Consider the following 25958-nt stretch of genomic DNA (forward strand, 5'->3'; position numbering starts at 1 on the left):
CCTCCACACGCACCGGCCCCGGCAACCACCATCCTATTTTCTGTCCCTGTGAATTTGTCTACTCTCAGTAGCTCATATAAGTGGAATTATACAATATTTGTGAGCCTGGTTTATTTCACCTAGCATAATTCTTTCAAGGTTCATCCATGCTGCAGCGTGTATCAGAACTTCATTCCTTTTTATGGATGAATAATATTCCACTATATGTATATATCATATTTTGTTTATCCACTCATCTGTTAATGGACACTTAGGTTGCTTCCAGCTTTTAGCCATTATGAACAATGCCGCTGTTAACACTAGTGTACAAGTTTCTCTGAGTCTCTGCTTTCAAATGTTTTGCATATACCTAGCACATACCTAGGGGTAGAATTTCTGGATCATGTAATAATTCCATATTTACCTTTTTGAGGAAATGTCATGTTTTTTTTCACAGTAGCTGTATCATTTTATCTTCCTGCCAATAATGCACAAAGATTCCAAATTCTTTACTTCTTCGTCAACACTTGTTATTATCCTCTTTTCTTTTTTTTGAGACGGAGTTTCGCTCTTGTTACCCAGGCTGGAGTGCAATGGCGTGATCTCGGCTCACCGCAACCTCCGCTTCCTGGGTTCAGGCAATTCTCCTGCCTCAGCCTTCTGAGTAGCTGGGATTACAGGCACGCACCACCATGCCCAGCTAATTTTTTGTATTTTTAGTAGAGTCGGGGTTTTACCATGTTGACCAGGATGGTCTCGATCTCTTGACCTCGCAATCCACCCACCTTGGCCTCCCAAAGTGCTGGGATTACAGGCATGAGCCACCGCGCCTGGCCATTATCCTCTTTTTTGATAATAATTATCCTAATGGTTTGAAATGGTATCTCATCATGACCTAGCTTTGCATTTCCGTCAAGCATCTTTTGTATATTCACTGGCCATTCATGTAACAGCTTTGTAGAAACATCTAAGTCTTTTGCCTGGTTTTCAGTTCTGTTGTTTCGCTGCCGTTGTTAGGTTGCAGGAGTTTTTTCTATTTTCTGGATATTAATTCCGTATCAGATATATAGTTTATAAATATTTTCTTCTACTCTGTGGGTTGCCTTTTAATTCTCTTGATAGTGTCCTTAATGCACTCACTTTTAAATTTTAAAATCCGGTGTGTCTATTTGTTTTCTTGTTGCCTTTGCTTTCGGTTTCATATCCAAAAAATCATCGCCAAATCTAATACCATAAAGATGTTTCCCTTTGCTTTTTTTTCTGAGGGTTTCATAGTTTTAGCCTTTAAGTTTAGGTTTTTGATCTCTTTTGAGTTAATGTATGTATATGATGAAATGTATGGGTCCAACTTCATTTATTTGCATGTGAATATCCAGTTTTCCCAGAACCATTTGTTGAAAAGAATATCCTTTCCTCATTTTATGGTCATGGCATATTTATTGAAAATAAATTGATCATATATGTGATGATATATTTCCAGGCTCTCTATTTTATTCCATTGGACTATCTCTGTCATTTTGCTAATATCATGCTGTTTTGATTACCATAGCTTTATAGTAAGTTTTGAAATTAGGAAATATGACACCTTGAATTTTGTTCCTGTTTTTTAAGATTGTTTTGGCTATTTAAAGTTTCCTTGCGATTCCACATTAATCTTAGTTTGAGTTTTTCTATTAAAAAAATATATCTTTGGAATTTTGATAGGGATTACATTGAATCTTTAGATTGATTTGGGTAATATTATTTTAACTATATGAAATCTTTCAGTCAATGAACATGGGGTATCTTTCCATTTGTTTATGTCTTCTTTAATTTCAGCAGTGTTTTGCAGTTTTCAGGATACAAGTCTTGCTTTTTTAATTAAGCTTATTTCTAAATATTCTTTCTGATGTTACTGTAAATGACAATGTTTTCTTAATTTTTTTCAAATTGTTCATTGCTAGTGTCTAAAAATGCAGTGGATTTTCATGCGTTAATTTTCTATCCTGTCACTTTGCTGAATTTATTAGCTAGATAGGCCGTGTGTGTGTGTGTGTGTGTGTGTGTGTGTGTGTGTGTGTGTAGTCTTAGGGTTTTCTGTATATAAGATCATGTCCTCAGGAGGCTGAGGTGGGAAGATTGCATGAGCCCAGAAGGCCAAGGCTGCAGTGAGCTGTGATCGTATCACTGCACTCCATTCTGTCTCAAAAAAAAAAAAAAAAACCCAAAAACCAAGATCATGTCATCTGTCAAAAAAAAGAGATAATTTAACTTTTTCATTTGCAATTTGCATACCTTGTATTATTCACACTGTTTCGGTGTGACCAAAACAGTGCTTCTTATTCTACAAGTTCCACTGGGATGATAGGAATAAAGGCTTCAGAATTTCATATAGATTTATTTTTGTTTTTTCTTTTGAGATGGGGTCTTGCTCTGTCACCCAGACTGGAGTGCAGTGGCGTGATCTCGGCTCACTGCATCCTCTGCCTCCTGGGTTCTAGTGATTCTCCTGCCTTAGCCGCTCGAGTAGCTAGAACTAAAGGCGCGTCCCCATGCCTGGTTAATTTTTGTATTTTTTAGTGGAGATGGGTTTCACCATCTTGGCCAGGCTGTTCTCAAACTCCTGACCTCATGGTCTGCCTGCCTTGGCCTCCCAAAGTGCTGGGATTATAGGCATGAGCACAGCGCCCCGCCTCATGTAGACATTTTAAGGTGTCATCCTCACATTGTGTGGAGCAGAAACAGAAGGAATTGCCTCTTTTCATGTATTATGTAGTTGTCGTGTTTTGTTTTAAGGTTATCTCATCCATAAAATTTGGAAACAACTCCATTTCCCTATCTTCAGCCTCTTGTCTTTTTCTATCTATATTCCATTACAACCAGTCATCCTTCTAAAACATCCCTCTTTTCTTGCAATTATGTTTTGAACAGCCTGAGGTTTTCCATTTCTATAAGATAAATTCGAAACTTCTTGGCACACTTAAGATTCTGTGTGATCTGGCTTTAATCAGTTTCTTAAATCTCATATTCTATCTCCATACCCAATACCCTCTATACCAGACATATTGAACCCCATATGCATCATGGAACAAACCTTGTACTTTTCATTCTTCTGCACTTTAACTCACATAATTTTATTTACCTAAAATGTAAAATTTTTAGGTAAAATTTTCAAAATTTTCCTGGTGAAAAATCTATGAGTTTTTTAGGTAAAATTTTCAAATTTTTCCTGGTGAAAAATCTATGAGTTTTTCAAGGTGGAGTCCAACTGTCTTTTCATCTGTGAAACTTTCTTTCCCATCCTCAAGCGTATTTATTGTTTCCTATTATGTGCTTTTGGTAAACTGGCTTTTAGATTAAACCTAAGCAGTTATCGTGGAATTTCGAAATTGATTGTACAAATTTCAGCATCCTTGGAAGTAGTTACCTCCTTGGGCAAGAAAGACTGTATTCTTTGTCTCTCCAATGTCTAGCTCCTATAGAAATATTTCAAGAACATTGTATTTGAACATTCATTTTTTTGTCATTGTTGTTGAGGTGGAGTCTCATCTGTCACCCGGGCTGGAGTGCAGTGGCACGATCTCAGCTCACTGCAACATCTGCCTCCTGGGTTCAAGCAATTCTCCTGCCTCAGTGAAGTAGATGGAATTACAGGCATGTGCTACCATGCCTAGCTGTTTTTTCTATTTTTAGTAGAGGTGGGGTTTTGCCATGTTGGCCAGGCTGGTTTTAAACCCCTGACCTCAGGTGATTCACCCGCCTCAACCTCCCAAAGTGCTGGGATTACAGGCATGAACCACCGTGCCCAGCCTGAACATTCATTCTTCCTGGTTGCTTTAAGAGCATGATTTATGTCTTGCAACTACAGATTCAGTTTTTACCTTTCTTTGCATCTGAACAACAAATGATGGTTTATCAGAAATAAATATAATCCTCCTATCATCTCCCTGATTTCCTGAATCAAGCACCAGATTTCCATTGCAGCTAAAAATCAAAGGATTTTGAATTTGAAAGCCCTGCCTGTTTTACTTTTGTGTGAAAGGGGCTGAGACATTACCATTTATAATAATAAATGTGTCGTAGGCCAGCCAGCAGTGTGTCTTGGGATGATGAGGTAATCAATAGAGCCGTGTCCTCTGTTTTCAATGTGCTCTAATCCTTAAGTCCAAGTCTAACATAATATGAATGTAAATCATGAACCTAAAGGATCATGAGGAATAAATACAGTAACTCAGGACTGATTCAAACCCAACTTGGGGGAGAAAACAAAGAGCCAGTTGTCCTTACTGGGTCCCTTAGTATAAGACCCACTGTATACTGCCCTGATTAATAGCATCTGAGTCGAGGGAAAGGTTAGAAGACTTTGACCATTCAGAGAAACAGGACTGTAGTAAAACCCCACACACTTAGACTTCAAAGAGAGAAGCTCATTTTGTTTAGGAAAAAGTTAATGTAAGTTGGGTATTATCAAGCATTTAGAACAAGCTGCTAAGAAAGCATTATTAAGTGTTGGTTATGAGACCCCTTTCAGAGGGCTGGTCAGAACCATTACCTAGATAGAAATTGTGAGAATGAAATGGCTTCTTCTTAATAGTTGGAACATTTCATTCTCTTCAGCATTTCTCTGTTCATTTGGGAGGCATTTATGGAGCCCTTGGTATATAGCAAGCATTGTGCTAGATGTTTGGGTTATAAAAGTAAAGGAGAAAGAGACAGGCCCTGTTCTGGCAGTTAATGCTTTAGAGCAGAGGTTAAAATCACAGCCATGTGGCCGGGCACAGTGGCTCACGCCTGTAATTGCAGCACTTTGGGAGGCCGAGGCTGGCGGATCACCTGAGGTCAGGAGTTTGAGACCAGCCTGGCCAATATGGTGAAACCCCATCGCTATAAAAATATATATATAAAAAAAATTAGCTGGACATGGTGGCATGCGCCTGTAGTCACAGCTACTTGGGAGGCAAGGCAGGAGAATCATTTGAACCCAGGAGGCAGAAGTTGCAGAGAGCGAGATCACAGGACTGCACTCCAGCCTGGGCAATAGAGCAAGACTCCGTCTCATAAAATATAAATAAATAAATAAAACCTCATTCATGTGTGTGCACACAGCTTTCAGAGGCCATGTACACATTTACATTACTCACTTCTTACCAAGTTGTTTCTTCATAGATGTCTCGCAAATAAATTCAGCCTGTCTTACTTAGACCTAGGGCCAGAAATACCATATGCTTCTTCCTCTCAGAGCATAATTTTCCAGAAGTTCTGAAGAGTGACTTCTCTTTTGGCTGAGAGGCATAGGTGTTGATAGGCTACTCAGCAGTGCAGTTTTCCGAAGCAGTTCATTTACCCTTTGTATTTTGCTAGCTGAATCTCTGCCAACACCCATGCCCACCTCCGGTCATGCTGTTCAGAACTACAGCCCACCACCATCACCACTGAAATTTGCTTGAACTTGATCATAGTCCTAATATATATGACCCTTGCCCTTCTTACTCTGGCTTTAGCCTGTTTTGCATTTTTATGAAGAGTTGGCCAGAAACCCCATCCAGTATATTCATTCTCATCATTTTAGATTTGCCTCTATTGCAGAGCAGTTAATTTCAGAATTCAGCCACCATGGGGAATAGGCGCTTTGGATGCTTTTTGTGCAAGGGCTGGGGCATTTCTGTTTTCTATCGATTCCTTTCTACAGTACAGAAATGTGAATAACCCACTGACTCCAGTCAGGAATGCCCAGGCCATGAAAGTTTTAGGGATCATAAGGCCTTTGTCACCAGACCTCAATGCCTATATTGATGCCTGCCATGCCTAAGGATTTCATTTGCATTGATTTCACAGGCTTCCCTACCCCCGTCGCTGAAATTAGATAATTGCGTGTTGCCTCATAATAAATCCATATGCACATTCCTAGTGTAAAGTACTAAAGATAGTTACCAGGGGAAGTGAAAAATAGCTTTCTCTTTGTCAGAGAAGAATCTGTTTTGTGCTATTTTCCATTAATAATAAACTTCTGTGGGGAGTGCTAAAAGTTTTAAGAGAGATTTTTGGTTAAGAGCTTAGCTCAATTTCTTAGGAAATGTCTGCACATTTATTTCATTATTTTTCATTTTAATTTAGCTTGGTAAGTTGATTTTTTCCTTTGCCTCCTGCGAAGGGGGACGATTCTCAGAATTCTCATTTTATGCTATCAGCTTTGTGCATGATGTTTCTGTTTACTTTCTAGTTAAGGAAATATTTGAAGAAATTACGATCTGTCTTACTGGATTTTCTAGTTTTTTACTAACATAAATTTTAGCAAAGTCTATTTTTAGAAAGCTGGTGGGTAAGAGTTAGTGATCTGTACCTGGTACTTGAATATTAATAAATATGTTTGCAGTGAAAGATCTTTCCAAATGAAATGAAAGATCATTTGATCGTAATCTTACTTAAAATGTTTTAAAAATGTGTAAAAAAAAGAAGAAAAATGAAAGCAACAACCATTATGACAAAGCACAAGGTTGGCCAGAGTCATCTTCACCGCTCAGTTGCTTCATGTCATACAAAAATGTGTTCCAGGAAAAGTTGGAATTGCGTTTCTGTAGCTGGAGCTCGTCACCAGGACGAAGCATCTCTAGGGACATGCTATTGTGAAGTGAGTAAAGCCAGTCATCGTTTCATCATTGATCACTTTTGCATTTAGGGAGTTTTAGAGTTGGGAAATATTTGTGTAAAGAATGTTGTAACTGTGGCCTTGTAACACCAGCTTACCTCTATGTGTGCACCTCTTAATAGCCCTTCATTAGATCATAGGGCCGTTTTTGTCACTAACTTGGTCTGAGGTACAGAGAGCCATGTGATTGAACTGTGTCCAAAACTTTGGGCCGCAGAGACAGAGCACCATGGAGCTATTTTCAGTGTTTCCTTGATTGAGGACTTCCAGGTTCTCAACTAAAATATCCACAGATTATAAGATCTTTCAGTTGGTACCTTTTAAATCTTTTTGAGACTTTCTAAAATTGTAAACCATAAATATGTCCCTCTCCAATGGCCAGGTTTTACTTAGAATTTACAATGTCCTTTCACCCGTCTCAATAACAGACATTGTTTTCAAGCCAGAGGATTCAGGTTTGAGGTTTTGGAAGGAAAGGTTTTCACAGCCCTTGTTGAAATAGAACATTCTGAAAGATAGTTTATTAAGAACAATTCTGATGTGCTGAAATTCTGAAAGGGATTTCACCTGCAGAAATCCCTTTTAAGTGGTTCTTATGGTAAATGGCTTAATTTCCATTATGACAAAAGAAAAGGCTAACAATGTAATCCCTTTATACAGAATATGGTGGAAGAACAGGCACACACTCCTAAGGCGCCCTGAGCAGTCGTGATTTCACTGCTTTCTGGAGCAGAGTGACAGCGTCCTTCTACTTGTATAACCACTGTCCTCTTTCTTAGAATCTGGTATTCTGAGCTCAACTTGAAAATTTTAAAGATTGACTATTCTTGCTGTGTTTATTTTGAATGTTGTTTTTAAACTAGAGTAACTTTTAGACACTATCAATAGATTAAGGTTTACCAGAAGTTTTATTTTTATATTTCAAAGGTGTTAACAGATAAACCAATATCATTAGCTTCATCATATGGAAAAGTCTGACTGCAAGGAAGATTTCTTTAATGGCAGCATATGATGAATTTACAAAATCTTTTCCCACCTATAAATATTCCCAGCAATCCACTGGGTGCAGTGGATCACGCCTGTAGTCCCAGCACTTTGGGAGGCTGAGGTAGGTGGATCATGAGGTCAAGAGATCCGGCCGGACCATCCTGGCCAACATGTTGAAACCCTGTCTCTACTAAAATACAAAAATTATCCAGGCATGGTGGCGTGCACCTCTAGTCCCAGCTACTCGGGAGGCTGAGGCAAAAGAATTGCTTGAACCTGGGAGGTGGAGGTTACAGTGAGCCAAGATTACACCACTGCACTCCAGCCTGGTGGCAGAACAAGATTCCATCTCAAAAAATAAAAATAAATAAATAAATATTCCCAGCAATCTCAAAAATGTGCTTGATTTTTATAGTTTCGCTGACTTGAATGGCAGTGAATATTTATTGGATGCATAAATTGTGTGAAGAGTGACACATGCCATAGTACTTGAGTTGGAATTATAGGTACAGTGAAACTATCCCCAAGAAAATGGTGGATTTTATTTTTACTGGCGTTCTCTTCTTGTAATTACTTATTTATTGGTATATTTTTGAGAACTAATCTCGCTCTCTCACCCAAGCTGGAGTGCAGTGGTATGATCTCAGCTTACTGCAACCTCCACCTCCTGGGTTCAAGTGATTCTCCTGCCTCAGCCTCTGGAGTAGCTGGGATTACAGGCACCCGCCACCATGCCTGGCTAATTTTTTAAAAATTTTTTTATTTTTTAGTAGAGATAGGGTTTCACTATTTTGGCCAGGCTGGTTTCAAACTCCTGACCTCAGGTGATCTGCCTGCCTCAGCATCCCAAAGTGTTGGGATTACAGGCGTGAAGTTTTTTTTTGTTGTTGTTGTTAAGGAAGTTTAAGAGAGGATAAATTTCAAGTATAAAAATAACTTTCTATCTGAATAAGCATTTTGCTTTTTAATGGTGTTGACTTTTTTTTCCTACTGCTTCTCTTTTCCTAAGGGATCTTTTCATAACTCTAAGTGTGTGGGTTTAAATTTAAAAGGGTCCTAATTGGCAAGATGCTTTTTGGTTTACAGCTAGAAAATGAGTCTGCTTGTTGAAGCTCCAGTGGTTTCTTAGCTGGGCTTATACATAAAGTGCTTGGTTATGTTCTTCAGTTCTTTATTTCTCACAGAAGAAGAGTTTACTCGTTTGACTTCTAATATGACCAGGAGAAAGGAGAAACAAGGCATAGCAATAATTTATCAGAAGGTGTTTATGCCCCGTATCCTTGGGACAGGCATCAGCAATTCTGTATACCATGCATGCAGTATTACCTGTGTAGATGAACCCTTTTCAAAAATCTTTCTACATGTAACTATGTTAAAGTTAACTTTTAATGGCTGGGTGCAATGGCCCATGCCTGTAATCCCAGCACTTTGAGATGCTGAGGCAGGAGGATCACTTGGAGGCCAGGAGTTCAAGACCAGCATGGGCTCTATGAAAAATAACAAAGTTAGCTGGGCATGGTGGCACATGTCTGTAGTCCCAGCTACTCAAGAGGCTGAGTTAGGAAGATCCCTTGACCCCAAGAGGCTGAGTCTGCAGCGAGCTATGATGAGACCACTGCACTCCAGCCTAGGTGACAGAGCGAGACCCTGTCTCAAAAAAAAAAAAGTAAAAAAGTAAAAAAAAAAAAATGTAAAATAGTGCATACTGATCTTAGTCTTTTAATGTGTTTGAGACCTTCATATGATTATTCTGATTTTTATGGATAATTCTTATAAATTTTCATTTTATTTGGCTGGGTAGGAGATTATAGGAGGAAATACTACTCTGTATTTTAATAAAAAACCATGATTCTGAAACTGATGATAGTAAAATAGGAACATATTAAAATTCTTATTGAAAGAATCAAAGTAACAATTCCTTTAATCTGCAGCTTAGGGTGAGACTAAAGGCAAAGAATCAAACCACTGGAAAAATAGACACAGTAAGATGTTTTGAGAAATACCCATTTTGTTCCAACTGGCTATAAGCTGCCCAGGCACCATTGCTTAGGTGGCTTCTTGTCACTTCTTCTCTTCTGCCCTCCCGTTCCCAGTCTTCTACCCGGGACAGGGGCCAAAGTTTCAGGCATGTATTTGTTGAGTCCCTTCATATCCTCATGTTTCCACAAAGTTACACAAGAGGGAAGCTGTTGCCTTTACTAGTCCCTGGAAACCAGGCTTTCCCCCAGCGTGGGCAGGAGAGGAGACTGGTTAAGCTCAGACTTGAGTCAGACCTTGGGCTCAGATCCAAATCTGCCACCTATTTGCTCTGCCTCTGTGGTCAGGCTCTTCAGCTCTTTGTTACTTAATGTGAAGATCTTCTGCCCTTCCCGTCAACTGCCATTCTTAAAATACTTGACTTCCCATAAAAGTGCTATTTTTGTACATGCATTAACATGGTAGTAATGGTTTATGTTCATGTATCAGCAGATAGGCTAGAATTGTCAGAACAAGCTTAATGTAAAAGTGCATGTTTACTTGGTTACGCTTTTACCAAACACATAACCAATTTGTTTTCTATTTTAGAAGGTATTATTGCGTAAGTGGGTTGAAGGGTGGGTCTGGTATGGTTTTAGTAAGCATGTTTGAACTTAGAAGTACTGTCTGTGAAGAGTAAGTGGTTAATTGCACTGAAATAATCTAGAGCCTGAGAGCACTGGTGACATGGCCTCATGGAGTGTGTGGGTGTGTGTTCCATACCTGTTATCTGGGAGGGCATGCTCATGGTAGGCCCATTTGGCTTTTTGACTTTGGGCACTAACCAGGTACATCTTTATAGTTACTGATTTCTACAGCTGCAGGAAGTTGAGGGTGTTCGCTGCCTGGAGGCCTTCCTTGACATATCAAGGGCTGGCCAGGCATGGTGGCTCATACCTATAATCCCAGCATTTTGGGAGACCAAGGTGGGCAGATTGTCTGAGCTCAGGAGTTCTTGAGCAGCCTGGGCAACATGGTGAAACCACATCTCCACCCCCAGAAAAAACAAAAACGAAATAAATTTAGTTGGGCATGGTAGTATGCACCTGTAGTCCTAGCTACTTGGGGGGCTGAGGCAGGAAGATTGCCTGAACGAGGCTGTAGTGAGCTGTGTTCATGCTATTGCACTCTAGCCTGGGTGACAGAGCAAGTCCTTGTCTTTAGAGAAAAAAAGAAAGAAAGAAAAAGAAAAAGAGCAAGGGCCACAATTAATAAAACAAATAATGACAAAATATCCAGCCAGGTACTACATAATCTGAGGGTACCTATTTTTAAAAAGTAGCTTGTGGATACAATTTGGTCAGTTGTTTCTTTCATTTGGTTGAATCTTGTGGAACTGAAGATACTAGACAGCTTTTGATCTATAAAAGTGGTAATTTCTTTTGTCCAACCTAATACGTAAATGCCAAAAAGGCAATACCACATTTCCCCTGCTAGCTGATTATATTTCAGTACAGATATTTGTAATCTAATTTGGTTTAGAGACTGGCATTTCAATTTTTAATACCAATTTCTTATTTTGGGAACAACCCTGGGAACAACCTGGATAAGGTGGACATAAGAGGATTTCCATTACTTGTTCAATATTATTGATTCATTACATGTCAATTCCTTGTTAAATCATTTGCCCTTTGTCAGTTCTTATTTAATAGATGGGCTGGGGAGATGCCCAGGCCCTATTGTTGTTCGTAAGTAGAAGCTAGACCGTGGGCCATCTCTAACCTTAGCTGGCTTACTAAAATCATAGGTTGCCCATCACTTGTTTTGAGTCTATTTGACTGTTCTCATAATTACCCACGGTATCAAAATTCTTAGAAAATAATCAGTCATCAGAAAAATCATTTGGAAAGCAATATTTTAACATAACCAAATTTTTCTACAGTACAATTTCTGTAAAAATATCCTTTTGTTCTCCTCTCTATCCCATTCGTCTCCCTCTTTGTACCACAGCACAACTCCTGGCTTTTCAGTGTTCACGCTACTATTTATTATTAGTATTATGCTAATAGTATTGCACAATTAGTTTCTAAAAGGATGCAAATCACTTCTTACATTGTGCATTTGACCCAGAGTATAGGTTGAAAGAATGCCACCTTGAGCATTCTTTCATTTATTTATGTGAAAACATTTACTGGGTGCCCATTATGTGCCAGTCCCTGTACACAAGGAGCTTGGGTTTGAGAAAAGGAGCCAGACTAATGAAAAGCATGGCTGTGAAATTCATTAGGCTTTTCCTGCCTATTGTGATAGGGGCACACAGAACGTCCAGCAAGCCTCAGCAAGGAGAATCTGGGAAGATTTCCCAGATAAGGTGGTTGACACAGAAGGAGAAGTGTGTGGCAGGAGAGGGAGCAGCAAAGTCAAAGGTCTAGAGGAAGAGCTGGGTAAATCTGAGAACTTGAGTAATATGAGAAAATTGGGTCAAGTAATCTGAAGCATTTCTCTTTATCAGTATTTTGACTTCTAGATTCTATTCTTTGTTTATTTTTATTTATAAATTGGTTCCGTAATAGGCCGTTTCCTTATTTCTGCAAAGTTTAAATTTATATCATTTATGTTTTTCATCTTGTCTTTGAAGTCTCATTTAACAGAATTAGTGTTCTTGTTAAATTATTTTATACAGGAAAGCAACGATTAGGAATTTCTTCCTGTTCCTTGAGTTATATTTTCTCCTGATGAAGTGATGAGCTCAAAAGGCTGGCTTTTTGTTTTTATCTATGCTTCTTCTTTTTCCCCCTTCTTGTCATAGTTCATTTGTATAGTTGTCATGCATTTTTTTCCCACCTTGTTCCTGTTTCAGTGGCTCTGATCACATTCTCTGTTTGTACTGATATTGAAGATTATGTTTGGACTTGTTTACCGTGCTATCTGACAATAGTTGTTTGGTTTTTTTTTTCTTCTTTCAAGATACAGTTGAGGGCTTTATTTTGTGGTCCATTTATGTTTGTTGTTGCTACAACCTGGCCATGGTATGTGATGAAATGTGATCTTCATTGAGATACCTGGACTCTACCTTTTCTCTACTCAAACTGTGTTAAATGTGCTATATCATAATTTATGCCAGCTGGTTCATAGCTGGGGTAATTGATGGAATATAGCCAGTCTGCCTTTAATTCATTTTTTGAGTTTTAGAGGCTGTCTTTCAATCAAGAATAGCCTCACTTGACTTTTCATCTTTTCACTCATTTATCTTCTGTAGCCATTTCCACTGATCTTAGATCAGAAAAAGATAAAGAGGTCACACAGCTTCCTTCCAGATTTGGGGTTACAGGAAAGGACTCTTCATTTTTGCCAGCCTTGCTTTTGTAGAAGTTGTGAGCCTTTTCCAGTGGGCTTCAGAAATTTGTTTCTTAACTTGGTCATGGAATTTAGTACATTAGATTACGTAGCTTTCTTGGTTTGGTTGCTCTTGGTGCAATATTTTTGCTAGTTTTTTGTGTTTTTTTTTCTTTTGGGGGGGCTTTTGCTCATTTTGTTAGTTGTTGTAAGAAGAATATTCTGTGGTTCAGTGTTCGGCAGAGTTCATGACCTGATAGTTTTGCCAGTTGGATGACCTCAAACAACCTTTTTAGCTCTAAATAATTCCTCTCTGAAGATAGGTATTCAGTCTAGATTTCTTCAATTTGGAACTTGAAGTAAATTTACTTATTTATTCTGCAAACATAAGGAGAATAATGTTAAGGTTATAGATCGTCAGTCTAGAAGGTAACATTGGACCCTCTCACCTCCAGCTTAGACAGATGACCACTGACCTGGTGGCATGAGTTTGGCTTGGAGGAATGGTCTTGGTGGTCCCACCTTCCCTCCATTGCCATTTGGCCCCATCGGTTCTCTGTATTTCTACATTGCCATTTGCCTAGACAAGGTTGTTTGGCAGCCCTGAGAAGTCATCATGCCTGATCCATGAGTCATTCAGTCTAAGATGCCATAAAAGTAATGTGACTTTGCAAACACCACCCAATCCCTTAGGAGACTTACTACTTCTGGGATGAACACTTTCATCAGCTCCAGAAACCAGCGCCTTAAACGCATATGTAATTGCCCTACTTGGCAGTCCTGTTCTGAATCATCCTTTTTCCATGGCATGTGAGAATCAGATGCCCTTGGGAGTGAGTGGGTTTGATGTTTTGCTTTAGTCTTCAGTGTGGCTGATACCATAGATTTACTTTGGATAACATGACCCCACTCTGAACAGAGGGACCTGTAGAGCTGTAGATTACCTTCCCAACACTTTGTTTCCTAACTCAGTTATTTTATATGAAACAACATGTTTCTCTGGCCTATGATCAGGGTGACAAAGCCCCAGGCAGAAATGTCTTCCAAATATTTACAGAGTGAAGGAGAAGCCAGTCCTCTTTCCTCCACTTACCACTCTCTCCCCTGACCCTTCAGGAGAAGGAAAGACATTCTCTGCTCTGTGGCAACCTGCAGAATTGGGGGTGGGGGAGGTGGGTATTCACTTTTGTTTAAGTCTTCCTAGATCTGGCTGTAGGACTCCTGAGATGTTGGATTTTCTCCCTTCTCCTCATGGGGGCGATTAAAAACAATTCCAAGTTCATGAGTTTAAGGTGTAGATTACAGTTGATTGTGGAACGTAACAATCATTTGCTGCTCCTTTGGTTTTATGGTTAAATTTTAAAGCAGTTTCTTAAGTGAATTAAGTGCTGACAAGCCTTTGCCTCTAGGGAATGGTAATATTACCTCAAATTCTCACATACTTTTTCCAAATAAAACTATCATGTAAATATCGTCCCCTCTTCCGCCGCCCCCTCCTCCTCTGTCTCTTTCTTCAAATCTGGCAGCAACTAGTTAATTTTGAAACTGCCAGAGAGATTATTTCAGTGTTCCACTGCACCTCTGGGAGAAGAACGGAATCTCATCTTTTTTTTCCCATATGCTAACAGAAATCTCCTAATTTCAGAGGGCAATGACACCACCAGCTAGTGAGCAAAATATTTCTTACCAAACAGCTGAGTCCTCCCCTGACTCCTTTGTGATAAAAGAAACACATAATTACCCACAGTGTGTTTCATATTTTCTACTGTTACTTCTAGCAACCCATCAACACACTTTTAAGTAACTCTAACTTATTTGAACCGTGAGACTAATTTTTTTGTAAACACGAAGAATAACACATTAACCTGATCACTATTACCAAAGGCCTCTGCTGTGGCCAGACCCCGCTCAGACCTCACTGTTAGGAAAATCATGAACATACTCAGCCAGAGTCAGTGCACTGCCCCCAAGGTAGGGAGGGACTTTCAGTGCCTCACTTTTTGGATCATGGAGGGAGATCAGGCATGTTGGAGAGATTATGAAATCAAGCTTGGGGAAGAGGAGGGCTGGGAAGCTCTTGTTGATTGGTGTCACATGCTGTTTATAAAGGCAGCAACATCAGCTGAGCTCTTCTCTGCCTAGATAGGAGGGCATCTAAGGTTGGGCTGGGGTGGGTGGGAGAAGCAGGGCCCCAGGACCACCTAAACACTAGACTAGACTCCTGTAGGCACATGGAAATGCCCCTCAACCCATGGCAGGTACTCTTCCCCTCATGGAAGTGTGCCTCAGTTTTCCTACCCAGAGATGAGTCCTCCCACATTGGAATTCCTTTATCTTGTGTTTTTCTCATGCATTTGTCATGATTGACTTTAACATTAATTATATTTCTGAACTTCTCTCAGGCTTTCCCTACCCTTAGACTTCTAGATGATAACCGTCATAGATTCAGGAAATGCCAGCTTCCTCCTATTGGTATTCCTTGCCTTTCCTAATGCCTTGAATCCATGCATTCATTCATTCATCCATTTCAATCAGGAAATATCTGTTTAGCACAAACATAGATGTTTATCTAAGCGGAAAAGAATATTGTAATTCTCAGCCTTGGTAACTACTTGTGAGATTTTAAAACAATACAGTGTTTCTGCAGAGCAAGTTGTTAATATGTATCAAAAGTCTTAAAGACACACCACTTTACTTATCAATTCTACAATCCAATCATTTTTTTTTTTAAAAAAAGAATGTGTTAGACGTGTTAGCAATTTTACCACAATGTGTGCATCCAAGGAGTATTTGAAAAATTGGAAACAGACAAATGTCTAATTATGGGGGCCACGATATCAGCAAATTATGCTGTACTTCATACTATTGAATCATTAATACATTGTATAATATCGTATTGAATATTTGTTGACATGCAAAAATGTTCAAAACATAGAGTTTTAAAAAATTAGCTATAAAACAGTGTGGGTGCGGCATACACTAGGGCCCAGGGTTTCTCTAAAGGAAAATCTTTTGAGGCAACCATGGCTCAGAAAGGGTCCCCACTTACAGGCAGATGTGTCATTTCTACTTGGACTGTGTGTGTGTGTGCATTTGAGGGAGGATTTGGGGACACTGATAGCGACTATAGGAGGTGGAAAAGCTAAAGATCAAAGATCATCCTTTCTTGTGAAAAAAAAAATAAGGAAACATATAGAAACATCAGGCTGTGTTGTTTGTGTGGAAAAGAATATTGTAATTTTTTTAACAATATTGTGTGTGTGTGCATGTGTTTGTGTGTGCATGTGTGTATGGGGAAAAGTAGGAAGGCATAAACCAAAATATCACCAAGTTTTCTATCTGAGTATAGGATGATACTTCATTTCTCTTACTACTTTGTGAATTTTTATTCTCCAAATTTTTAGTAATATATATCATGTGTAGTCAGAAACAATAAATGTTGCTAACATACAGATGTGGAAATGAATATGGTTGTGCTCACTGTCTGCTGGGCAGTTAGTGATGGGCTAGGGAATTTAGCAATGGCAATATATGTGCTAAGTCCTTGGGTAAAGCATATTTAGTCTAAGGGAGATGAGGAACAAAGCCGGGGGGGGCGGGGCTTTCCCGAGGAGACAGTATATGGACTAAAACTTGAGGATACATAGGAGTTAGGGATGTGGATGCCATCAGCAAAGCTGTTTGCAGAAAAGAGCCACCAGGGCAGAGATGTGCATGGGGTGTTTGAGATGTTGTGAGGAAGCAGGAGGGGGAGAGGACCAGGTGCTCTGAGGCCCTTTCCACCGCATGGTATCTGAAGAGTGGAGCACAATGTACCAGAAGCTGAATCTGACCACACACAGTCACATATTCCATGATAAGGCCTCTGGACCTTGTTCCAAGGAGCTAATGAGGAACAATTCCTCACCATACGAGTCAAATACTGAAATCCCTTCTCAGCAAATTTGCACACCTACTGTGTGCATGGATAAGTTCAAGCCCGCTACCCAGAGAACAGGACCAGCAGTGGCCATCCCTCACAAAGTCTATCCCCTGATCCGTCCCTCACCAGGAAGCTTCCCAGGGTGGCCTGGCTCAGTCTAGTCTTTCCAGTATCCCACAGTTTACTCTGACACATGGCCAGGGCTGGGAGCCACAGGGCTGGGAATCTCAACTTCTTCATTCCACAGTGATTGCACCGATATTTATGGGGGATCTACTATGGGTGGGCACTAGGAATGCAAGGAGAAGGAGAACAGACAAGGCTCCTGGCCTGGAGCTTCCTATCTTCTGAAAGTCAAGCAGTGGTGTGTCCTCACAAAGAGCCCAACATCGACTATCTTGATAAATACCTGAGCCACCCTCTGAGAGGTGTGGCAGTGAGGTTTAAAAGGAGTGGGCAAGGTCGGATCTCTTTCCCATCCTCTCAGGACATTCTCCAAGTCCTGTGCTATGAGGAGAGGCCGCTCAGGGGAAGAACTGGGGATGTGTCCTTCCTGCCACCCTCCGCAAAGTATCGGGATAAATCAGTGCATGAGTTTCATGTGTATTTCACATGGATGGAAGACTTACCTACCTGTCAAGCTCTAGGCTTCACATTCAAGGTCTCGTTTTATCCTCTAGAGAGCCTTAGAAGGCTTCTCACTGTCTATCTTAGAAATGAGAGAAGTTAAGAAACATGCCCACAGCCACACACTCTTCCCACATGGCGTAGAGGGGAGCTGAACCTGCGTTGGCTCAGTGCCAGTGTTCTGGCCCCTAATGCTGCTCAGAGTATTCTCTGTATCTGAACAGCCTGTCCAGAGCCAGCCTCGGATGCTGACCATATCACTAGCTTTCACATGTAAAAAGGTTGTTGGGTTTTTGTTTTTGTTTTTTAAGATGGAGTCTTGCTCTGCCGCCAGGCTAGAGTTCAGTGGCAGGATCGCGGCTCACTGCAGCCTCTACCTCCCAGGTTCAAGTGATTCTTGTACCTCAGCCTCCCGAGTAGCTGGGATTACAGATGTGCACTATGCCCGGCTAATTTTTGTATTTTTAGTAGAGACAGGGTTTCACCATGTTGGCCAGGCTGGTCTTAAACTCCTGTCCTCAAGTGATGTGCCCACCTTGGTCTCCCAAAGTGCTGGAATTACAGGCAAGAGCCACTGGTTGTTGGGTTTTTGAATGGTCTTTGCTATTTACACAGCATCTTTAAAAAGCAGTTTGTGAAAATTAGATGTTGCTTGAACTCCAATGAGTTGTGAAGAGAAGACTGCAGAGTTAAGAATAAGGCTGGGCGTGGTGGATCACGCCTGTAATCCCAGCACTTTGGGAAGCCAAGACAGGCAGATCACCTGAGGTCAGGAGTTTAAGACCAGCGTGACCAACACGGTGAAACCCCGTTTCTACTAAAAATACAAAAATTAGCTGGGGGTGGTGGCACGTGCCTGTAATCCCAGCTACTTGGGAGGCTGAGACAGGAGGATCACTTGAACCTGGGATGTGGAGGTTGCAGTGAGCTGACTGCAACCACGGACTGTGCCATTGCACCCCAGCCTGGGCAACAAGAGCAAAACTCCATCTCAAATAATAATAATAATAAGTGCTTATTGAACTCCAATTGTTGATTTCATGTAAGAAAAACGTTACTACACCAAATTTATGTGTGGGAATATTAAGACCCATAGAAGTAAAGTGATTTGCTAGAGAACTTGGAAATTAAACCCAGGTTGTTCTAACTCCTGAGACCTTGGGCTAATGCTCTTCCCTTTACCCCAGTCTCATTGGGGCTCTCTCATTTTCTTGGTTTTTATCCTGTAGCGAAGGCGTTCAGTGGAAAATACCTACACCCAGGTTTATGGAACTCTGAGAATAACTTTGCACACAGTTGTCAACCTTGCATGAAGAAAGGCCTTGCTGAGGTAGGGTAGTGGCAGGAGCAAACCACAAAGTCTCAGATTCTGCCCCAGTCGTTGTTGTCTGTGAAATGGGGCCATGCATGCAAATGTTTAGCACAGTGCCTGGGAATGGTGGGCTTTTGACAAATACAAGTGTCGGAAGTACAGCATGGGAAAAGCAGCTGGGCTGTCAGGTGGTGGCAGGGGAGGGGGAGTTTGTGGGAGAATCCATTTGCAAAATGGGGAACTGGGCAGTTTAGGGAAGGTGTGGTGAGCCCTTGCAGCAGAAAGAAGAGGAAATTCCATAAAGGTTGAGGGGAGGTATTTCTGAGCAGAAGACAGGGGGAGAAGGGAGTGTAATTCTTGCCAAGGACTGAGAGATGCCAGACAGCCCAGGGAAGAAGAGCAGGGCAATAGCCAAGGAAAAGGGGGTGGAGCTCTGGTGATCTGGTGCAGAACCTGCAACGTGTGCAGGGTGAAACATGACCCTCCATTTGGGAGCTTCGTATTCCAATCCCCTTTTGTTGTTGTTGTTGTTACTATTTGAGACAAAGTCTCACTCTGTCGCCCAAACGAGTGCAGAGATCTTGGCTCTCTGCAGCCTCTACCTCCCAGGCTCAAGCCATCCTCCTACCCCAGCCTCCTGAGTAGCTGGGATTTCTGGTGCATGCCACCACACCTGACTAAGTTTTATAGTTTTAGTAGAGACAAGTTTCCACCATGTTGCCCAGGCTGGTCTCAAACTCCTGGCCTCAAGTGATCTGCCTACCTCGGCCTCCCAAAGTGCTGAGATTACAGGCTTGAGCCACTGAGCCTGGTCATTTTGTTTAGTTTAGGTAACCTCCGGATCCTGCTTAACTTTAAAGTTCTGTCATTTTAAGGCAGGAGAGTGGTTCATACATACCCGTGAGTCCTGTGTAGCTAGGTATTTTATGTTGTGTGATGTCCTATAAGGCGACGGGCTCAAGCATCATACATAAAGACTCACACAATAAAAGGGATGTCTAGAAACAAGCAGCTTGAACTGTGCAGTGGGAATAAATGACTTACCCAAGTGAACGAACTTAGCCCCTGGAAAGACAGACGTGACTTGCAGCCCACGTCATGGAGACTTTCTATGGGTTTTTAGCCCTGTGTTGTTTAGATGATGTTCTGTTTAAGTAACAGCATGTGCCTAGTGGCTCCCCTGAGATCCTTGAGAAAATTAAATGATCATCTTGTGACACAGTCCTCATGCTGACATTTCTAGAAGGCAGGAGAACTCAGATGCCCTGAAATGGTCATTAAAACAATTTGTTAAGAGAGTTTTAGAAGCTCCAATGAAGGTGAAATAACCTATATTTACTCTGGTTAAAATTTTAAAAAGGAGTGGGCAGAGAGAGAGAAAGTGACAACTCTAGGAGAAAACCGCAATTCTAAGTTTTAATTCAGTAATTTCAAAAATAGCCATTGGAAGGTGTCTATTTGTCGTTGAGACTACTCCCTTACGGGGGTGTCCAGAAGAATGTCTGCAAAAGAGATCTTTTTTTTTTAAGTTCAGTCACTTTTAAGGGTTAGTCCTTGTCCTCCTTGTCCCGGATTTGCTCAGATTCTCGCGTTCTTTTTTCTGTCTCTGGAATTCCATAGACAGTAATTAAGGAACTGGAGGCCAGCAGGAGGTCAGAGAGCCTTCCTCAGTGAAAACAGGGATTGTTGGCCATGCACAACACTCCCTTTTTTCCTTGTGGTGAATAGGAGATTTGCTTAGAGCTGATGACTTATGCCTTTCTTGCAAGTTATGCAGTTAGCAAGCGACTGGGGAATCAGTCAGCGAGCAGAAAGAAGCTAATTGAAGCCAGTGTCTTCCCCTTTCTCTTTTGGATACTAAGCTGTGACGGTGGAGCCTGCCTGATCATGTAACTCCAGAGAGACATGTTCCAGGAGTGCCTAATCCTAATTTCCAGATTGCGGAGTTGATGCCACAAGAGTGAAGACGCTCTCCGAGTGGGGAGGGGGGTGGGAGGTACCGGACGTCTTCAGAATTGCCCCTTAGGCTTGCTAAATGCCGAAGCCGGTAAGTCGCTGAATGCTTTTGACGGGAAAGAAAGAATGTGTTTTCTGTTGCTTCAAGTAAAAGTTTTTGCTGCTCCTGCCTATGACGTTTCTCTCTCTTTTCTTCTTAAATTCCTCTAGATTTGTCCTTCTTCCCCTGTTTTCTCCCCTACCTGGTAATCCTGAGCATTTTTGCCCTGCATGTTCACCAGTGAAAATGCATAACTTTTGGAGAATAGCAGATTTTATTTTGAGAATTTGAGAAAATGAGCATATATGGCTCAGCTGTGAATTGTGGTGGGTTTTCCTGGGAGGACTTGAATTCAGACAGTGTTGCACATTGCTTTTCTTTTCATTTCTTCACCCCCCCTCCCCCTCAACTCATGACACCTAGCACATTGCTTTTCTTAAGCTTATACTTGATTGGCTTCCTTGTCTTAACTTTAAGATTCATGCTGTGACAAAGCAGACCTAGAAAGCTGAAGCATGTATGTCTGATCATGCACTAGGTTAGAGAGACCAGTGTGTGAATTTCACAAGCAAGTTCATTTTCAGTTTTAATGTGCTTTTCAGAAATGTTTAAATATCTCTGGGTGTTACGTGGCACTGGGGGAGATAAGTGGGCTCAGTCTGGGTGTTAATGGTGACAGCGTGTCTAAGGGAAGCAAGCTGAGTGAGAGTGCTTCTGCAAAGGGCACAGTTGTAATCCTGTGATCAGCGTGGTCTCAAGCGGTCCTCCAAAGAGTCTAGTTGCTCCTCGCAAGTTTGTTGTAATCTTTATTATAGCACGTTGCCACTGTGCCTGCACAACTGTGCCACAGTGGCTTTTGGAAAGAATCTGCTCTGCACACTGTAGTCCCAAGAACTGTTACAGGGTCCGGTGAAGTATCTGTTAGCAGCACAGGCTTTCTTGGAGCCACAGGCTTTCTTGGAGCAGTGAGGGGATGCTTTCAGTGAGCTCCGGCACACAAATGTTTGTACTTACAGATGCTATTCATTTTGTTCCTTTTTTCTGATCATCCGGTGTGTAGCTGTGTTATAAAACGTTCTCCACGCTGGCTCCATGTCTTTCCTATTAGAACATTGCAGATGTGTCAAGGATGCACTTGTTCCAAAAGAAGCTGGGAAGGAAGGAGGCTCCACCCTCCTCCGAGTGCCAAACGGGCCCCATAGGTTCCTCATTCAGCTGCCTGGCTGGCGAATGGTGTGCTATCTCTTTAAAGCAGCTATAGTTTTGTGTCTTGGCTTGGTCAATTTGTTATGGTTTAAAACTGTGGAGCCAGCTGTCTGCAATCTGATGTAATGTTGCTATGGAAACCAGAAATGAAACACTTAAGCATTCACCACAGAATTACTACATATAGCATTAGCCAAAGTAATTAAAAGTTGAGCCATATGGGCTTTCTGCTGGAAAAATCTGCAGAGGAGAGGCTGGAAATCAAATGTTTCTGTTTACAGTATTGGAAATCCACTTTCCCACAATTTTTGGTGGGATAAGTTGCCTTTTTCTCTTGAAGGTTTTCTGGTGAGGAGCTGTCTTTCAGATGACTGAGTTCACCTTCTTGTTTAGAAGATGATCTATTTAACTCTGACCCAGGGTGGGACAGGGAGGGGAGGCCACACTATCTCATGTTTGAATGTGTGTGAACATACACTTTTTTTTTTTTTCACTTTAATTCATTTAAAGCCCTTTTCTATCATAGTGCTGAGCCTATTTCTTAGAATCATCTATTTTAGGGCCGGGCGCGGTGTCTCACACCTGTAATCCCAGCACTTTGGGAGGCTGAGGCAGGTGGATCACGAGGTCAAGAGATCGAGACCGTCCTGGTCAACATGGTGAAACCCCATCTCTACTAAAAATACAAAAATTAGCTGGGCATGGTGGCGCATGCCTGTAATCACAGCTACTCGGGAGGCTGAGGCAGGAGAATTGCCTGAACCCAGGAGTCGGAGGTTGCGATGAGCCAAGACCACACCATTGCATGCCAGCCTGGGTAACCAGAGCGAAACTCTGTCTCAAAAAAAAAAAAAAAAATCATCTATTTTATATACAATCAGATTTCCTCTATCTTCTATGAACTTCTTCACATACGAAGATTTCTTTTAAAATATACATAGTATTTGACTTTAAACATTATATGTTTTTTTTATGTTTATAAATATAAAAATTCCCAAGCCCCTATCCCTGGTGGGGTATTTTCTGAATAAAAAGACATGCTGGGCGGGTGTGGTGGCTCACACCTGTAATTTCAGCACTTTGGGAGGCTGAGGTGGGCAGATCACCTAAGGTCAGGAGTTCAAGACCAGACTGGCCAATATGGTTAAACCCCATCTCTAAAAATACAAAAATTAGCCAGGCATGGTGTTGTGTGCCTGTAATCCCAGCTACTCAGGAGCCTGAGGCAGGAAAATCGCTTGAATCCGGGAGGCAGAAGCTGTAGTGAGCTGAGATCGCACCATTACATTCCATCCTGGGTGACAGAGTGAGACTCCATCTCAAAAAAAAAAAAAAAAAAAAAAAAAAGACACGCTATGTTATTTTCAGCATTTGGGAAGTGGAAGATACTTAAAAAGAAAAACATGACATGAGGAATTCAAGATTTACTCTCCAGTTTAGAAAAAAATGCAAGCCTTTTACAGTGTTTTTGTATTAAAACAGCTGGAGAGGATTTTTAAAGGCAAATATTTTACAACCCTTTTTTCCTCTGGACTCCAGAGGAAGTGAGAAGTCAACACCTCTCCATCAATATCATGAATGCAGCAGTGCATCCTTGGGGTAGATTGTTGAACTCAAGTAACTTCTAACCTGACTTCTAGGAAGTTTTCTGTTTAACACACACACACACACACACACACACACACACACACACACCCCTTGAATGACCTGAGTTTTCTGTTGCAATTTTCTTCATATAAATTGTGCCACATCTGTCTTGTCTAGTGTCCAAAACATGATCATGGAAAAGAAGGTCTTGGTTGCCATGGTTTGTGATTTGTCACTGACAAACACCTCCAAATCTTGATTTTTCTAGAAAAATAAAAATAACATTGAAAGGTACGAAGAGCTCATGTTTCTCAAAAATAAATGGAACATGTGAAAACAATCAAATAAGTACCTGGAATACGTTACTTTTGCCACAGTGAATCTGGGCAGAGGAGAGTGGAACTTTATGAGGAAGGCATTGCCTTCAAGGCTGCTGTCCTGGTTTAACCATTTTGATTTCTCCTTGGCAAGTTCACTCTAATGCACATAATGATTTGTGTCTTTGTAGATTGCAATTTTTCTATTACTTTCTTCTATACCTCATTTTTCTTCTTACTGCCCACTATCCCATATATACACACACCCCCACACTACCACCAGCAACCAGCAGACTAGGTATGAGGTACATCCATCAGTAATTTCCATCCTGTAACACAGTTTCTTGTGTTTTGATTACAGACAATCTGTACCTATTTCATTTGCATTTGATCTCTAGAAAAATAGGAAGTTAGAGACATAGCCTAGGCTTGTCCCATTGATAGGTATAGAGACTTTCTATAACATATGTTGATTCTTCTTCTATTAGAATTGCTTGTCTTCTGAGCTAAACCAAGAGCACAGAATGTTTTTAAATGTTTATGTGTAATTCCATGCACTGTGGGTTTTTCAGGTGCTGCTTACCCAGAATGAGGGTTAACCAAGTTCTCCTTCCTCTGGTTGACCACTCCACCCGTTTCATCACATGTCAACAATCCAACCAAGTAGAAATGAAACTCAAACCAGACAATACTATTCTGTATTAGGAGCTATACTTACTATTTTATTTTAATTTTTTACATTTTAAGTTTTAAGCTAATTGCCAGCATCCAGTATAGCCTCTCTCCGCTGTTATCTGGGAGCCCAGTTTCTATTCTTTATTGCCAGGTAACCAGTACTTTAACTCTGACATTTGCAGCCAACATTTCATCTAGGAATCGTAGAGAAATTGGACGTAGATAATTTATACACTTCACAGAAGTCTGAGAAACACTTCTGTCCTGATGACTTGCTGATGTTAGGTTTATAGTTAACCGTAAGTGGGTTAACTGCTTGCTGATAGTCATAAAGTACCATGACTCCATGCCTTGAGTTCCAGGGTGAAGACAGAAGCCAGGAAATCAGTTGTTTTTATCCCTTACTATCCTTGTACTAAGCTTTGTGCCATAGTGCAAAGAGGACTCACAATGCACGCCATTTATATGCCTAAGTAATGCATAGAAACTCTACCTCTTCTTCTTTGGAGTGATTCTCTGCAAACGCTTACTTATCTGTTTTATTGTCTATAACATTGGGATTAGCGAGAGCTTTTCTTGGAGAAAAGTCTCTACATTAGGATCGCATTCAGAGATGGCACTTGTTCTTGTTTTGTGTTCATTCGAGGCATTGGTCTTCCTACTAGTCCATGAACTGGGTTGGAGGAAATGGAGAAGGTTCTGCTGGGGCGGGCGACGTGAGCTGGAATTGCTCACCTGCTACATAGGGTGTGTTCAGGCGGCTGCTCCCAGGCATGCTTACGCTCTCGCGCTGCAGGCTCATTTAGCCGGAGACCTCTTTTGCTGTTTCATATTTTGAACAGATACAACAGAGGAAGCTGCATATTGAATGTTGGAGCTGACTTGGAAATGAAACCCTCATTTTGTTCACAAGGAAAGGATTGTTTTTAGCCTGGGTCACTGCTGCAGAGAGAGTTTTTTTCCCCTCTCTCTGTAATGTTTGATACTTGAGGGAAAACAGCTGGGCCCGAGCATGCTGGCTCCCTGCAAAGTGCAATGGGCTGCTGGGGAATATGGATTGTACTGTATGGCTGAAAGGTCAGCTTTTTCCCTTGTCTCTCTTGGAGGAATGCAGGGTCTGTCCTCACATTCGCCTTGTGAGCCCTCAGAAGAAGCCGGGAGAGGTGGAAGGGCTGGCTGCAATGTGGCAGACAGTCTTAGCCAATGGGACGGAAGAGGGTTTTTGCAACTCCTTCCCTTTCCTGCCCTGCTGTTTTTGATTTTCGGGGGGAGGACTGGAAAAAGTCAACAGAATTTTGGTTTGGAGAAGTAGTTGATGACCACGTTAAACAGCAAGTCCCGATGGGCCAGACAGATGAGAGCCTGGCCCAAACCACAGCAGTGAAACTGGAATGACAGGGCCAGTACTGGAGGGAGAGTCCTGCCGGAATCCT

At 41.3% G+C, this 25958-nt stretch overlaps 1 protein-coding gene across 8 annotated transcripts in view; it reads left to right on the top strand.

Annotated features, from left to right (window-relative positions):
• SASH1 (SAM and SH3 domain containing 1) overlaps positions 1–25958 on the top strand; it is a 361653-nt gene that overhangs the window by 297503 nt on the left and 38192 nt on the right. For 2 of the 8 annotated variants that reach the window (XM_078370278.1, XM_078370279.1), the window contains exon 1: positions 20414–20791. The exons of the other annotated variants lie outside the window; for them this stretch is intronic. In XM_078370278.1, coding sequence (XP_078226404.1) covers positions 20780–20791 — 12 coding nt within the window. In that variant the 5' untranslated portion in view covers positions 20414–20779. Of the gene's footprint in view, positions 1–20413; positions 20792–25958 lie in introns of those variants that run through there. 8 annotated transcript variants of the gene reach the window in all.

Source organism: Callithrix jacchus, chromosome 4 (genome assembly GCF_049354715.1).
Source record: "Callithrix jacchus isolate 240 chromosome 4, calJac240_pri, whole genome shotgun sequence".
Lineage (NCBI taxonomy): Eukaryota > Metazoa > Chordata > Mammalia > Primates > Cebidae > Callithrix > Callithrix jacchus.